The sequence below is a fragment of the Armigeres subalbatus genome, chromosome 3, assembly GCF_024139115.2.
Source record: "Armigeres subalbatus isolate Guangzhou_Male chromosome 3, GZ_Asu_2, whole genome shotgun sequence".
Taxonomy (NCBI): Eukaryota; Metazoa; Arthropoda; class Insecta; order Diptera; family Culicidae; genus Armigeres; species Armigeres subalbatus.
In genome coordinates, this window is record NC_085141.1 from 370647222 (window position 1) to 370662809 (window position 15588).

At 42.0% G+C, this 15588-nt stretch overlaps 1 protein-coding gene across 5 annotated transcripts in view; it reads left to right on the forward strand.

The window, feature by feature from the left end:
- The window catches only part of LOC134226440 (insulin-like receptor), a 271805-nt gene that overhangs the window by 209217 nt on the left and 47000 nt on the right, over window positions 1-15588 (forward strand). For all 5 annotated transcript variants that reach the window (XM_062707206.1, XM_062707207.1, XM_062707208.1 and 2 more), the window contains exons 5-10: window positions 5639-5753; window positions 5819-6304; window positions 6372-6519; window positions 6584-7187; window positions 7248-7362; window positions 7425-7620. In XM_062707206.1, coding sequence (XP_062563190.1) covers window positions 5639-5753; window positions 5819-6304; window positions 6372-6519; window positions 6584-7187; window positions 7248-7362; window positions 7425-7620 — 1664 coding nt within the window. The remainder of the gene's footprint in view (window positions 1-5638; window positions 5754-5818; window positions 6305-6371; window positions 6520-6583; window positions 7188-7247; window positions 7363-7424; window positions 7621-15588) is intronic.

Consider the following 15588-nt stretch of genomic DNA (forward strand, 5'->3'; position numbering starts at 1 on the left):
AAACCAATCCAAACCAACCAACCAAACCAATCCAAACCAATCCAAACCAATCGAACCAATCGAAACCAATCCAAACCAATCCAAACCAATCCAAACCAATCCAAACCAATCCAAACCAATCCAAACCAATCCAAACCATTCCAAACCAATCCAAACCAATCCAAACCAATCCAAACCAATCCAAACCAATCCAAACCAATCCAAACCAATCCAAACCAATCCAAACCAATCCAAATGCAATCCAAATTAAACCAAACCAAATCCAAGTCCAATCCAAATACAATCCAACCAATCCAAACCAATCCAAACCAACCAAACCAATCCACATCCAATCCAAACCAATCCAAGTCCAATCCAAACCAATCCAAACCAATCCAAACCAATCCAAACCAATCCAAACCAATCCAAACCAATCCAAACCAATCCAAACCAATCCAAATGCAATCCAACCAAACCAATCCAAACCAATCCCAATCCAATCCAAACCAATCCAAATCCAATCCAAATCCAATCCAAATCCAATCCAAATCCAATCCAAATCCAATCCAAATCCAATCCAAATCCAATCCAAATCAAATCCAAGTCCAATCCAAATACAATCCAATCCAAATACAATCCAATCAAAATCAAAATCCAATCCAAATACAAATCCAATCCAAATCCAATCCAAATTAAATCCAAATCCAATCAGATCCAAATACAAATCCAATCCAAATCCAATCCAAATCCAATCGAATCCAAATCCAATCCAAATCCAATCCAAATCCAATCCAAATCCAATCCAAATCCAATCCAAATCCAATCCAAATCTAATCCAAATCCAATCCAAATCCAATCCAAATCCAATCCAATCCAAATCCAAATCCAATCCAAATCCAATCAGAATCCAATCCAAATCAAATCCAAGTCCAATCCAAATACAATCCAATCCAACCCAAATCCAATCAAAATCAAAATCCAATCCAAATACAAATCCAATCCAAATCAAACCAATCCAAACCAATCCAAACCAATCCAAACCAATCCAAACCAATCGAATCCAAACCAATCCAAAGCCAATCCAAACCAATCCAAATCAAACCAAATCCCATCCAAACCAATCCAAACCAATCCAAACCAATCAAACCAATCCAAACCCATCCAAACCAATCCAAACCCATCCAAACCAATCCAAACCAATCCAAACCAATCGAACCAAACCAATCCAAACCAATCCAAACCAATCCAAACCAATCCAAACCAATCCAAACCAATCCAAACCAATCCAAACCAATCCAATCCAAACCAATCCAAACCAATCCAAACCAATCCAAACCAATTCAAACCAATCCAAACCAATCCAAACCAATCCAAACCAATCCAAACCAAACCAATCCAAACCAATCCAAACCAATCCAAACCAATCCAAACCAATCCAAACCAATCCAAACCAATCCAAACCAATCCAACCAATCCAAACCAATCCAAACCAATCCAAACCAATCCAAACCAATCCAAACCAATCCAAACCAAACCAATCCAAACCAATCCAAACCAATCCAAATGCAATCCAAACCAAACCAAGTCCAATCCAAACACAATCCAATCCAACCCAAACCAAACCAATCCAAACCAATCCAAACCAATCCAAACCAATCCAAACCAATCCAAACCAATCCAAACCAATCCAAACCAATCCAAACCAACCCAAACCAATCCAAACCAATCCAAACCAATCCAAACCAATCCAAACCATTCCAATCCAAACCAATCCAAACCAACCAAACCAATCCAAACCAATCCAAACCAATCCAAACCAATCCAAACCAATCCAACCAATCCAAACCAATCCAAACCAATCCAAACCAATCCAAACCAATCCAAACCAATCCAAACCAATCCAAACCAATCCAAACCAATCCAAACCAATCCAAACCAATCCAAACCAATCCAAACCAATCCAAACCAAACCAATCCAAACCAATCCAAACCAATCCAAACCAATCCAAACCAATCCAAACCAATCCAAACCAATCCAAACCAATCCAAACCAATCCAAACCAACCAAACCAATCCAAACCAATCCAAACCAACCAAACCAATCCAAACCAACCAACCAAACCAATCCAAACCAACCAAACCAATCCAAACCAATCCAAACCAACCAATCCAAACCAACCAAACCAATCCAATCCAATCCAAATCCAATCCAAATCCAATCCAAATCCAATCCAAATCCAATCCAAATCCAATCCAAATCCTATCCAAATCCTAATCCAATCCAAATCCAATCCAAATCCAATCCAATCCAAATCCAATCCAATCCAAATCCAATCCTAATCCAATCCAAATCCAATCAGAATCCAATCCAAATCAAATCCAAATCCAATCCAAATACAATCCAATCCAACCCAAATCCAATCAAAATCAAAATCCAATCCAAATACAAATCCAATTTAAATCCAAATCCAATCCAAATCCAATCAAAATACAATCCAAATCAAAATCCAATCCAATCCAAATGCAATCCAAATCCAATTCAAATCCAAATCCAATCCAAATTAAATCCAAATCCAATCAGATCCAATCCAAATTAAATCCAAACTTAAATCCAAATCCAATCCAAATCAAAATCCTATCCAATCCAAATTCAATCCAAATCCAATCAAAATCCAAATCCCATCCAAATTAAATCCAAATCCAATCAAATGCAATCCAAATTAAATCCAAATCGAATCCAAATCTAATCCAAATTCAATTCAAATCCAATCCAAATCCATTCCAAATCCAATCCAATCCAAATCTATATCCAATCCAAATTAAATCCAAATCTAAATACAATCCAAATCAAAATTCAATCCAATTGCAACCCAAATCCAATTCAAATCTAATCCAAATCCAATCCGAGTCTAATCCAAATCCAATCCAAATCCAATCCAAATCCAATCAAAATTAAATCCCTATCCAAATCCAACCCAAACCCAAACCAAATCCAATCCAAATCCAAATCCAATTCAAATCCAATCCAAATTAAATCCAAATCCAATCCAAATCTCATCCAAATCTAAATCCAATTCAATCCAAATCCAATTCAATCAAAATCGAATCCATACCCAATCCAAACCCTATCCGAATCCAATCCAAATCCAAATCCAATCCAAATTAAATCCAAATCCAAATCCAATCCAAATGCAACCCAAATCAAATTCAAATCTAATCAAAATCTTATCCAAATCCAATTCAATCCAAATCCAATCCAAATCCAATTCAAATTCAACACGAATCGAATTCAAAACAAATATATTTCCGGTTTAGGGCCATTTGGCCGAATGTCGTTTGGCCGAATGCCATTTGGCCGAATAGTTGAAATACGTTTCCTTACGAAATAAGAAGTGAGTAGTGAGAAACAAGAAGGAAGAAGGAAGAAAGAAGAAGGGAGAAGGAGCAAGGTTTAAGGAAGAGGGAAGAAGGAAGAAAGGAAAAAGAAAGAGGGAAGAAGGAACAAAAACGAAGGAAGAAAGAAGAAGGGATAAAGAAAAAGGAAAAAAGAAGGAAGAAGAAGAAGGGATAAGCAAGAAGGAAGAAGGAAGGAGGAAGAATGAAGAAGGAAGAATGAAGAATGAAGAATGAAGAAGGAATAAGGAAGAAGGAAGAAGGAAGATGGAAGAAGGAAGAAGAAAGAAGAACGAAGGAAGAAGGAAGAGGGAAGAAGGAAGAAGTAAGAAGTAAGAAGAGAGAAGAAAGAAGGAAGAAAGAAGAAGGAAGAAGAAAGAAGGGAGAAGGAAGACGGAAGAAGGAAGAAGGAAGCAGGTAGAAGTAGAAGAGGGAAGAAGGAAGAAGGGAGAAGGAAGAAGAGAGAAGAAAGAAGGAAGAACGAAGAAGAAAGAAGAAGGAAGAAGGAAGAAGAAAGAAGTAGATGTAGAAGAGGGAAGAAGGAAGAAGGGAGAAGGAAGAAGGAAGAAGGAAGAAGGGAGAAGTAAGAAGAGAGAAGAAAGAAGAAGAAAGAAGAAGAAAGAAGGAAGACGGAAGAAAGAAGCAGGTAGAAGTAAGAAAGAAGAAGGAAGAAGGAAAGAGGGAGAAAAAAGAAGGAAGAAGGAGGAAGAAGGAAGATGGAAGAAGAAGGGATAAGGAAGAGGGAACAAGGACGAAGGAAGAAGAAAGAAGGAAGAAGAAAGAGGGAAGAAGGAAGAAGGAAGAAGAGATAAGGAAGAGGGAAGAAGGAAGGAAGAAGAAGAAGGGATAAGGAAGAAGGAAGCAGGAAGAAGGAAGAGGGAAGCAGGTAGAAGGAAGAAGGAAGCAGGTAGAAGGAAGAAGGAAGAAAGAAGGAGGAAGATATAAGAAGGAGGAAGGGATTAGGAAGAAGGAACAAGGAAGAAGGAAGAAGGCAGATGTGAGAAGGAAGAAACTAGAAGGAAGAAGGAAGGAAGAACGAAGAAGGAAGAAGGAAGAAGGAAGAAGGGAGAAGAATGAAGGAAGTAGGAAGAAAGAACAAGGGTGAAAGCAGAAGGAAGAAGGGTTAAGGAAAACGGAAGGGGAAGAAGGAAAAAGGAAAAAGACAGAGGGAAGAAGAAAGAAGGAAGAAGGAAGCAAGAAGCAGGAAGAAGGAAGAAAGAAGAAGGAAAAAGGAAGCAGGAAAAAGGAAGAAGGAAGAAGGTAGAAGGAAGAAGGAAAAAGGTAGAAGGTAGAAAGAAGAATGAAGAAGAAAGAGGAAAGAAGGTAGAAAGTAGAAGGAAGAAGGTAGAAAAAAGAAGGAAGAAGAAAGAAGGAGGAAGGGAAAAATGAAAATGAAGAAGAAAGAAGGAAGAAAGAAGAAGGAAGAAAAACGAAGGAAGGAAAAATGAAGGAAGAAAGAAGAAGGAAGAAGAGAGTAAGTAAGAAGCAAAAATGAAGAAGGAAAAAAGGAAGAAGGAAGGAGGAGAAAGGAAGAAAGAAGAAAGAAGAAAACAGGAATAGGGAGGAAGGAAGAAGGAAGAAAGAAGAAGGAAGTAGGATGAAGGACCACTCGTAAACTGAGGGCAATTTTTTTTACTATGCGGCCAAACGGCATTCGGCCAAACGACCCGTTCGGCCAAACGGCATTCGGCCAAACGACCCGTTCGGCCAAACGGCATTCGGCCAAATGGCCTGACATCATTATTCCAATTGCTTTCAAAATTCAATTGGAATCCAATCCAGATCCAAGCTTATTCTAATCCAGATATAATCCAATCCCAATGCAAGTGCAATTCCAATTCTAAGCAAAATTCTGTACGAATTCAATCCAAATTCAGTTGAAGTGCAGCTCATATCTGATTAGAATTCATTTCTGTTAAATTCAAATTAAATCCGAGTTCGTTCCACATTCAAATTCAATTTAATTAAAATTCAATGTCGAGGTCTTCACCATTCCGTGCATTGGTCGCTTCTGGTTTGTTCTAGATCTAGATTTTCCGAACCAGCTTTTCTATAGTTTGTTCAGCGGCACGCGATTGCCAAATCCAAGAAAGCAAACTGTAAAATATTTATATAAAGAGAACCTGATTTGTTCTCAATGGAGCGCACCCTTGAGCAATCATTCTAAACTAAGTTCAAATTCCATCTTGACATGAAACAAATATAATCGAATCTACTGTTCGCTCAGACATAACTAACCGCTTCCTTATTCTTCTCTCTTTCACAGGACAATCAAAAGGAGAACGCTTGTGCAATCTGCCCAACGGACAAGTGTCCTGTTGCCACGACCAAGGGTGGCCAAAAGCGAGGACTGTGCTGGAACGTCAATCACTGCCAATTCAGTAAGTAAACCCGAACGTCGTTCATAGACCACCAGGTGTATCATTCGTCTTTCCACTCCACACAGTATGCCCTTCGAATTGTTCGAAGTCCTGTACCAGCACAGGCGAATGCTGCGACAAATCGTGCCTCGGCGAGTGCACTCTGCAGAACAAAAAATCCATCTGCTCGGTGTGTAGCGAGTTGAGCATCGAACCGGCCGGCAATCGGCAATGCGTCAGCAAGTGCCCGCCCAACATGTTCCGGTACCACACCCGTTGTGTGACCCGGGAGGAGTGCTACGCCATGAAGAAACCGATCTCGCTGGACTCGAATCCGGACCTGCCGGAGGAGCCGTTCATCCCGCACAACGGTTCCTGCCTGATGGAGTGCCCCCTGGACCACGAGTTGATCACCGAGCTGAACAAAACACGCTGGTGCCGGAAGTGTTTGGGAACGTGTCCGAAGCGTTGCGAGGGGTCGAACATCGATAACATTCAGAGCGCCCAGCTGCTGAAGGGATGCGAAATCATCGATGGTTCGCTGGAGATACAGCTTCGGAGTCGCGGCGGAGGTAGGCTTTTTTGTAATGTTATCAAATTGTGACGACTTTTTATCATATTTTTTGTGTACTTTTCCAGAAAACATCGTGAAAGAATTGGAGAACTTCTTGAGCAGTATCACCGAGATCAAGGGTCACCTAAAAGTCGTCCGTTCATACCCCCTGCTCTCGTTGGGTTTCCTCAAGAAGCTCAAAATCATCCACGGCAAAGGCAGCAAAGTCTCGAAGTAAGATCTCTCTATGAGTTTGATTTAATTCGAATAACTACTATCTATCCTTTTCACCTTCTAGCTCCAGTCTCTACGTAGTGGAGAATCAGAATCTGCAGGAGCTGTTCGACCACAACGTCACGATAGGTGAAGGAAAGCTGTTTTTCTTCAACAACCCGATGCTGTGTACCGATCGGATCAAGGCGATCAAGAAGTACAACCCGGGCGTCGAGATCGAAAACGAAAGCCAGTTGGAGTCGAACAACGGTGACCGGGCGGCCTGCTCGATCACCGAGCTTGAAGTGAGTCTCAAGTCAGTGGGATCGGAAACGGCTATCATTCAGTGGGCGCCATTCACCGAGCTGTCGGACGCGCGGATGCTTCTAGGTTACGTCATCTACTACATCGAAGCACCCACCGATAACGTGACGTTCTTTGACGGACGGGATGCGTGCAACACCGAGGGCTGGCGCCTGGACGATATCAGCGACTTTAATATGGACCAGGAAACGCCAAAGATACTGACTCAGCTGAAGCCGTACACGCAGTATGCATATTACGTCAAAACGTACACCCTGGGATCGGAGGGTCTCGGCGGGCAGAGTAAGATTCAATATTTCACGACTTCACCGGGAACGCCATCCGTCGTTAGGGAAGTTGAAGTAGTTGTTGTTAACAATCAACTGGTGAGTTGAACGAGGATCTGGCGAAACTTATTGGGAATCTAACAATCTTTATCTTTCCAGACCGTCAAATGGTTACCACCGTTGAAGATGAATGGACGCCTCAGCGAATATGAAGTTTTCATTGAACTGAACGCCGACGACAATGAACAGCTAAAACTGCGAGACTACTGCGAAGGTAACACTTGCCGGTCACTATCCAGAATTTCAAATTTGAAATATTTTTGCTACTTCTTTCAGAGGACAAATTGCGTGAAAATGTGCCGGAAACGCCCACCAGTGCCCCACCACCAAAGCCGTCGATTTGTACCGACGACCAGTGCCGGAACTACTGTAAGGCTCCCACGAGCGGTAGTAGCACGGGCAGTATCGACGTTACCGATAAGGAGAACCAGATCACCTTCGAGGACCAGCTGCACAATTACGTTTACATCAAGTAAGTATTCCATGCCTGGTCGAGGTATCTGTAAACTAAAACCTGAGGTTATCATAAATAATTGAACGATTGGGTTAAATTTTGTCAAAATTCTGATGTTGTTTTCGGCAATTAAAAATGTTTCAATGATGCTCGGATGTATTCAGTTGGTAAAGTTTTGTAACTGCAATCTGAACTGTTAGTAAAATTTGTGATGGCCAGCAAAGCCCCGCAAAACGCCCAGGTTTTCCTAAGGGTCTGCAATGGATGCAAGATCCCCTTGCAAGAGATTATATTGACTTCGCATTTTCCTCAGAAACAGGAACCACGAGTACTGGGAACTGGCTTTGGAAAAATATTCTTCCATGTCTTTGAAAGACACACTTTCCGATGAATCGATTCCGGAGAAGGGGTAAGTAACGGGAATCCCTCAGATCGTGTCATCATGGGCTGTGTCGTGTCTTAGTTTAGGGATGGCTGCAGAAGGTTATAAGCCGCATAGACTTTCAGAACATCTTCAAATATGTCCATGGCAAGAATCGGAAACAACTTGCTCGTACAATTTTTAATTTGATTTTAGTCAATGGTAAAAATTTTCAACTTCTTCATATAACTACCTCAGAAGCGGCTCTAATTTTGCATGAACAACTTCTACTAGATTTGAAAAAAATAAATTTTGACACGCACACCTCGTCTTCCATCTATGTACATCCCCGCATCATCTCTTTTCATAGACATCAAGTGCGCGTCCACATAAATCTCTTGTTCTTAAGGAGTGTTACTGTTAGACCAATAAGTGGTTTGTAGTCGACCAACACCAATCGATCAAAGTGTCTTATGAAGGACGAAGTAAGTACGATTCCCTACAGCGATACGTCGTCGAATTTATCTGTTGGTTGCACATTTACCTACACGAACTAATGGACCACCTCGATTCCATAACAACCGACAGCTCTTGATGGGTCTTCTATCGCGCAGTTTTTCTTCAAGTCTCGGTTATCTTGATGGTCAGTCCGATCCGCCTAGCTTACCTGTTCGGTCTTCTCAAAACAGCATATAATAAATATTCCACAAATATTGAAACGGTCTAGCCCACCGTGCAGACCTAAAATTAAGAGATAATTTACCAGCGATCAGATTTTTTCAGTAATCAATAAAATGACCGACGAAGAGTTTTGAATTCATGAAAAGAAGAAACGGGGACAGTCGTACCGTATTCAGGGGGTACATGAAAAGCTGACGTTGGGAGTAACATTACTAAAAGGATTTATGTCTCTCCTTGCTGATCCAACTTACAGGGATGGGACACATGTGTGCCTATCTACATGCTAAAAGTCAATAGAATTGAAATCACACAACACATCATAAATAATAGCGCGTGTGTTTTTATTGAAGCTCGTAGCCCACAGCATTACATTCCTCATAAAACCAGTAATCTGTATAAACGGTTCCAACAAATAACTCTGTTTGCTTTCAATTGATCAATGTGAAACTTTGAGACAAAGTAATTTTTTTCTAATTTCGTTTATACTTCGAGATTGGTATCCAGCTTTCCGATTAAGTTATTAACACTTAACTAATACCAGCTAAATGTCAACAGCCCCATTTTGTTTGGCATTATTTTTTGGTGGTAGGAAGAAAAATTAGATACGATTTTCAAATGATTCTTACTTGCTGACGAGTTTTTATCAATTTATAACTTTAAAGTAAGATCGCGTGTGAGTGTTGTTATCCACTTTTTTTTGTATGATTTTTCCATCCTGAAACTGAAACCACCAAACTTAAAATCAAATACGCCAGCTCATGCAACAAGCGATTGAGCTGAAATTTCCAGAGATTGATTTTCTCAGCCAACCCACAACCCTTTTAGGGTGCTCCGTAGAATTCGACAACCATTTGTTTCCTGGGCCAGTCTAGTGCTTACTCTACACTCCTCTGCCACTCTTCACTCCTCATCAGTTCTACGCTCCCTCCTACTTCGACATGAGCAGAACGTACTTACACCTATGCGCTGACTCCTCTACCATACCTCGAGGTGACGCTCACGGTTTCCACATGCTACGTCACACTTACCTCAGGACGTGCAGACCACTCACACACTTCCCCGCGCTCAGCTCTTTTCGCTCGAACTGACCAATCACAAGAGTGGTTGCAGTCGAAACTGCGTTCCACTTCTCCACCGTTTGGCAAATTCCCTCTTTTATAGAGGGATGAAAGCAAATCTTCTAACAGACACCTAAAATTATCACTCAGGGAGTGGGGTTGGCAGAAGGCCGACCCACTATACCCACCCCAGTAATGGAAGGTTACTTGAGTTACCCTCTATCCTAATGCCCTGATCCCCCAGTATTACTTCTGGAGGATAGGCAGTACTAAAAGTACTCCTCCCAAAACGACACATGACGTACACAAATACACGTATGCGTCTCAGTTCTCCATGTACTTCCCATGCACCACCTGAGCCTCAACACTCACCCACCTGAGCCGCGAGACCTCCAACAAGTTGAAGGTTAGGTACCTTGTAGGAAGTACCCCAAGTAGGCATCTCACGATCCATTTGTCCCTCAATCAGTGTGGTAATCATCCGTCCTGCACCGGAGTCATACTACTTGTATACCAAGCCGGAGGCAACCCTCTGTCACTCCTACTTCAGCTACGAGACAGACCCTTTCGTATCTCCTATTTACGAGGATCCGCAGAATCATCAACCTCCCGATTCTCCTGCCGGGTATATCGGGGCTTTCGTGTCCCCTAATTCTGAGGTGCCGCAGAAGAATCTGCCCTCCAACTGCCAGGCGTAGCGAGACTGCACTTATTCCGTCACTGACAGCCGGATCACACTACTGCCTAAGCAGTCACACGAACCATGCGAGGCTTACTTGTGCTCGCCCATACATTCGGTCCCTCACTTTGTATGGGTATTACCCCCAGCTCCCAATCTCTTGAACCGCTTGTGCACCACACTACTGACCTTCCATTCCACCTACCCGAGCTTAGATGCTACCAACAGGTTATCTCCCAGGTACCTTGCAGGAGGTACCCACCTGTTGACATTTCGTAGCCCAGATAGTCCTCAATCAGTGTGGTGGTCACCCCATCCTGCAACAGAGTGGCACCATTTGTCTTACATGTCTCCTATTTCTGAGGTGCTGCAGAAGCATCAACCTCCCGACACTCCTGTCAGGCATAGTGAGACTTTCGTGTCCCCTAATTCTGACGGTGGTAGGTCATTTGGCATAAAGTCGTTTGGCATAACGCCGTTTGGCATAAGGTCGTTTAGCATAACGGTCGTTTGGCATAATGTCGTTTGGCATAACGGCCGTTTGGCATAATGGCCGTTTGGCATAATGGTCATTTAGCATAATAGTTGTGTAATCATCAATTTCGAAACTTATGCATAATATGTTCAATTATTCATAATGATTTTCACTTTAACATTATAAGAGAGATGTTTTTAATTGATTTTTTCGAATTAAAGTTCAGATTCTATCAAATCACTTGATAGAAGGTACTTCGGTAGACTTTTTATTATCTGCCTATTTCACTCAAAATCTTTTTACCTCTGGGTCAACAGCAAGATCGTCGTTGACTAAAATAAACTACAAAATACAAAAAGTCAAATCGCAAAATTGTGAGTGCTCAAGGGCAAAAACAATTTTACACAAAAAAGGCAATAAAAAGCAAATGAAGTTATTTCTGCATGACATATATTCATCTCTTTAAAAACATACTTTGTGTATGCTTTTCAAATAATTTTTGTCAGGCATAACACAAGGAAGAATATGTATGGTTCCTATTCTCAATATATGCAATATTCAGTTCTAGGAAAGGGAAGATATAGATCCTTCTTTCAAAGGACGCAATTTTCTTGGCGAAAGAGATGATAATGCCTTATTCAGATGAATGCATTTGCTCTAAATGAAGCGAACATAGTTGATAATGCCTTCTTTTAATGAACGCATTATCCGATTTAAGGCAAACACAGGAGCTGATGCCTTTTTTTAATGAACACATTTGCTCGGTTTAAAGCGAACAGAGTTGAAAATGCTGTCTATTAAAAAAACGCGTTTTCCCAGTATGAGGCGAACAGTAGAGATAAAACCTCCTTTAAATGATCACGTTTGCAAGGTATGACGAAATTATACCTGTTCCTTGCCATGGGAGGAACAACCATATTCGACGAACAGAAGAGATTTTCTCATTCTAGGGTCTTGTCGTCATGCCCTTCTTATCACCGGCAAATTTCAGAAGCAACTTTTTCTACCCCTTTATTTGAAATTCCCCTGCTTAAACAGTCTTCGAAGGTAGTACATGATATGTAATGGGAGTTTTTGGACCGAGAACTATTCGCTCGATTCTGTTTTCAAACAGTTCGAGTTTAATTAAACGAATCGTCGTAAAATAAGTATTAAGTAGTAAAATAAGTATTAATCAATCACATTATATTATAAATAATTTTCCATTTTTCCATAAATTTTCACTGAAATAAACTATATACTCGAAATCAGGACTACTAGGGGTACTATGGCTCATTCTGGATAGTGTCCCATTCGGGGTGATGGCATTCGGGGTAATGGCGTTCTGGGTAGTGGCCTTTGGTGTAATGGCATTATGGGTAATGGATATATGGGTAGTGTCATAAATCGAAATGGTTCCTTCTTTCAATTCAGGAATTAGCTTGGTTTAATACACGGGAAGATATTTCCTTTCTTTCAAAAGGTACATTTGCTCGGTAGACGGCAAGAGACGATATGATTTCTTTCTTCAATTGCCCTTACATGAAAAAAAACCAATGTCAATTTAATTTAATGTTGATGTATCTTGCTGGTAGGTGCGTCAACATTTCAAATGGTCCCGTTTTGACAGGAAGCTTCTTCATTTTCAATTTATCCCGCCGTACAATTCCGTTCCCAATTATCATGTATTGCCCATATGAAGGAAATCACGTAACTGAATTGCTCAACAAATCTTATTTATACATTGCACAGCTAAAATAAAAATTATGCCAAATGACTTTATGCCAAATGACCATTATGCTAAACGGCCGTTATACCAAACGACAATTATGCCAAACGACTTTATGACAAACGACTTTATGACAAACGACTTTATGCCCAACGGCATTATGCCAAACGGGGTAAAATCAATTCTGACGTGCCATAGGTGTATCTGCCCCCCGACACTCCTGCCAAGCCTAGCAAGACTTCAATTATTCTATCACTACCGACCATGCGTACCATGCGAGGCTTACTTGTGTGCTCGCTAGGGTGGCTCAAAAAACACTTTTTCAAAAATTTTGATGGGCCGCCCTCCTATTCGGTTCTATTTGATGCCCTAATGCTCTGGACAAAATTACATCCAAATCGGTCAACGTTTGGGCGGTGCTAAACTCTTTGGAAATTTATATGGAAAAATGTATGCAGAAACATCCAAAAACAGTAATTTGCAGTTGGACGGAACAATTTACGATCAAGAACAATGATACTCATTCAGTTCTTGTAGAATTAAATGCAGAATGTTATGCTGAAAACCGCGAGCATTTTGAGTATCATACACACTTAAATTTTTCCACCGATCTCGGCTGTGCAAATCTCGGTTTAAGTTCGTTTGCTGGAATATCGGCTGAATGAACGTATGTTTACGGTGGCTTCTTTGAGTGCCGCAGTAAACAAACTAATTTTTCAGCTGAGATGTCAGCAGTAAGTCACGAACCGAGCGCTCGGCTGTGCGGATCTCGGCAAAAGAATCAAAATATGCCGAGCTGAACTGAGTGTGTAGTTCTTCATCGTAAGTTGAACCGTCCAACTGCAATTCACTGTTTTTGGATGTTTCTGCATACATTTTTGCATATAAACTTCCAATGAGTTTAGCACCGCCCAAACGTTGACCGATTTGGCTGAAATTTTGTCCAGAGCATCAGGGCATCAAATAGAACCGAATAAGAGGGCGGCCCATCAAAAAAATTGAAAAAAGTTTTTCACATACTAATTTGAGCCACCCTAGTGCTCGCCCATACATTTCAAGACAAAATTTTCAAAACGACAAAAGCAGATAATTTTTTAAACAAAGATTCAAACGACGATTAGTCGAATCTGATAGCTCTCCCACGTAAACCAACACCATCAACAGGTAGTGGAAACCTTCACCTACCTATTGATGGTGTTGGTTTGCGTGGGAGAGCTATCAGATTCGTCAAATCGTCGTTTGAATCTTTGTTTACAAAAGCAGATAAGTCGTTTTGAAAATTTTGTCTTGATTTGGTCTCTCGCTCTGTGCAGGTATTACGTGTAATAGCCTCAGCTCCCTTTAGTTTGCACCACATGTGCACCACTTGGGGGTGTGTGGTTACCATCCACTGCCACTCACTTGCCAAAGTAGCCCACACTCTGTGGCACCTCCATAGGCTCCGGTCACTGTCTGGCTAATTGTTTCACCCTCCAGGCCATTCATCTCCTCGGCATGGGTCGCCTGTTACCATGGGATTTAGGGTTAGGGACGTCGTATTGTCAGCTTTAGTGTTGTACCGAGCCTGGCTATATGACCGGATTTACATCGTTACGCACTACTTCAGAGTATATTGGTGTATCCATATCCCAGTGTAACTAATCCTCTGGATAAGGGTATCCGGGGTTATGTCCCAACCGCAAACGTCTAGAATACTGCCGTGAATCTGTCCCATCTCTGCTGGGTTTCCTATTCATATGGGACAAATATGCGATTCACGGCAGAATAGCTCTTCTTTCGACGTTGAAACGAGGACATACGAACAGTATGTGCTTTGAAGTTTCGTCAACACCTGGGCAGTCAGGGCAGACAGGGCCTTCGCGTGCCCAAACCTGTGTAGACTACCGAAAGCAGCCATGGCCTGACAGATGGAAGTGGACTTCCTCACGGGGTCTCCCCACCCAGCCCGATATTTTAGGTATCAGCCGGTAGGCCCACCTACCTTTCGAGGAGTGATCCCACTCTCGCTGCCATCTGGCGACCAAAGCCACCCTGGTACGCTCGCGGGCTTCACTGGTGCCACGTAGCTCGAAACACTCCTCGTCCTCCTGGATGACCAGCCTGACTGGTACTATGCTCGCTATTACGCAGGCTGCATCGTGTGATATCGTGCCTTCGTCTATTGGTGCACACCTTGGAACTGTTGGACATCATCCTCGATAATGCAGCAACAGCAGTCGAAACCCTCTTGCACGCATAGTCGACATAGCTGCCGAAGGTCAACTTGTCGTCTATTATGACCCAAAGAAGCTTCAAAGTTCGCTTTTATATGATCGCGACTTCACCCATATGAAACACTGCATGCTATACCGACTTGCGGTTGTTGACTATAACCACCTCTGTCTTATGTTGAGCGAGCTCCAGGACTCTAGCGCTCACCCAATCCGCCACCGTGCTGATCTCGTGTGCTGCAGTCAGTTCTGCCTCACCGTAGACCTCCACACACTCAGTTTTTAATTCTGCAGCTCAGCAAAAATCCGCACAGCCGTCTGTCCAGCAAAATAAAAACTGATATCCCGGCAAAAATGACGTTTGTTAGCTGAATTTCGGCAAATTATTTGCTGAATTTCAGCAACTTTGACAGAAATCTCGGCAAAAAACATGTTTGCTGGGGCACGGCTGTGCGAAACTCGGTAAAAGTTTAACATTTTGCTGAGATCCCGGTAAAAAAAAATTAAGTGTGCATGCTTACATCATCGGCCACCAGGAGGGAACTTTAGTTTCTGAACCCCGTCGTACATAATACCGGGCCCAGTATTGAACCTTGAGCTCCTGCAGTAATAGGAACGCTTCTTTGATCGGCATTGGTCTTGTATAATAGTATTCCAAAATCGGGTACAGGCCCTCCGGCAGGCTAAGCCTGTGTAACGAGAATGCGATGGCATCCCAGCTTGCGCTGTTGAACGCATTCTTTATATCCAGTGTCACTAACGCGCAGTATCGAAACCTTTCCGTTGGATCGCTACCTCAGCGGTCTTTATCAGT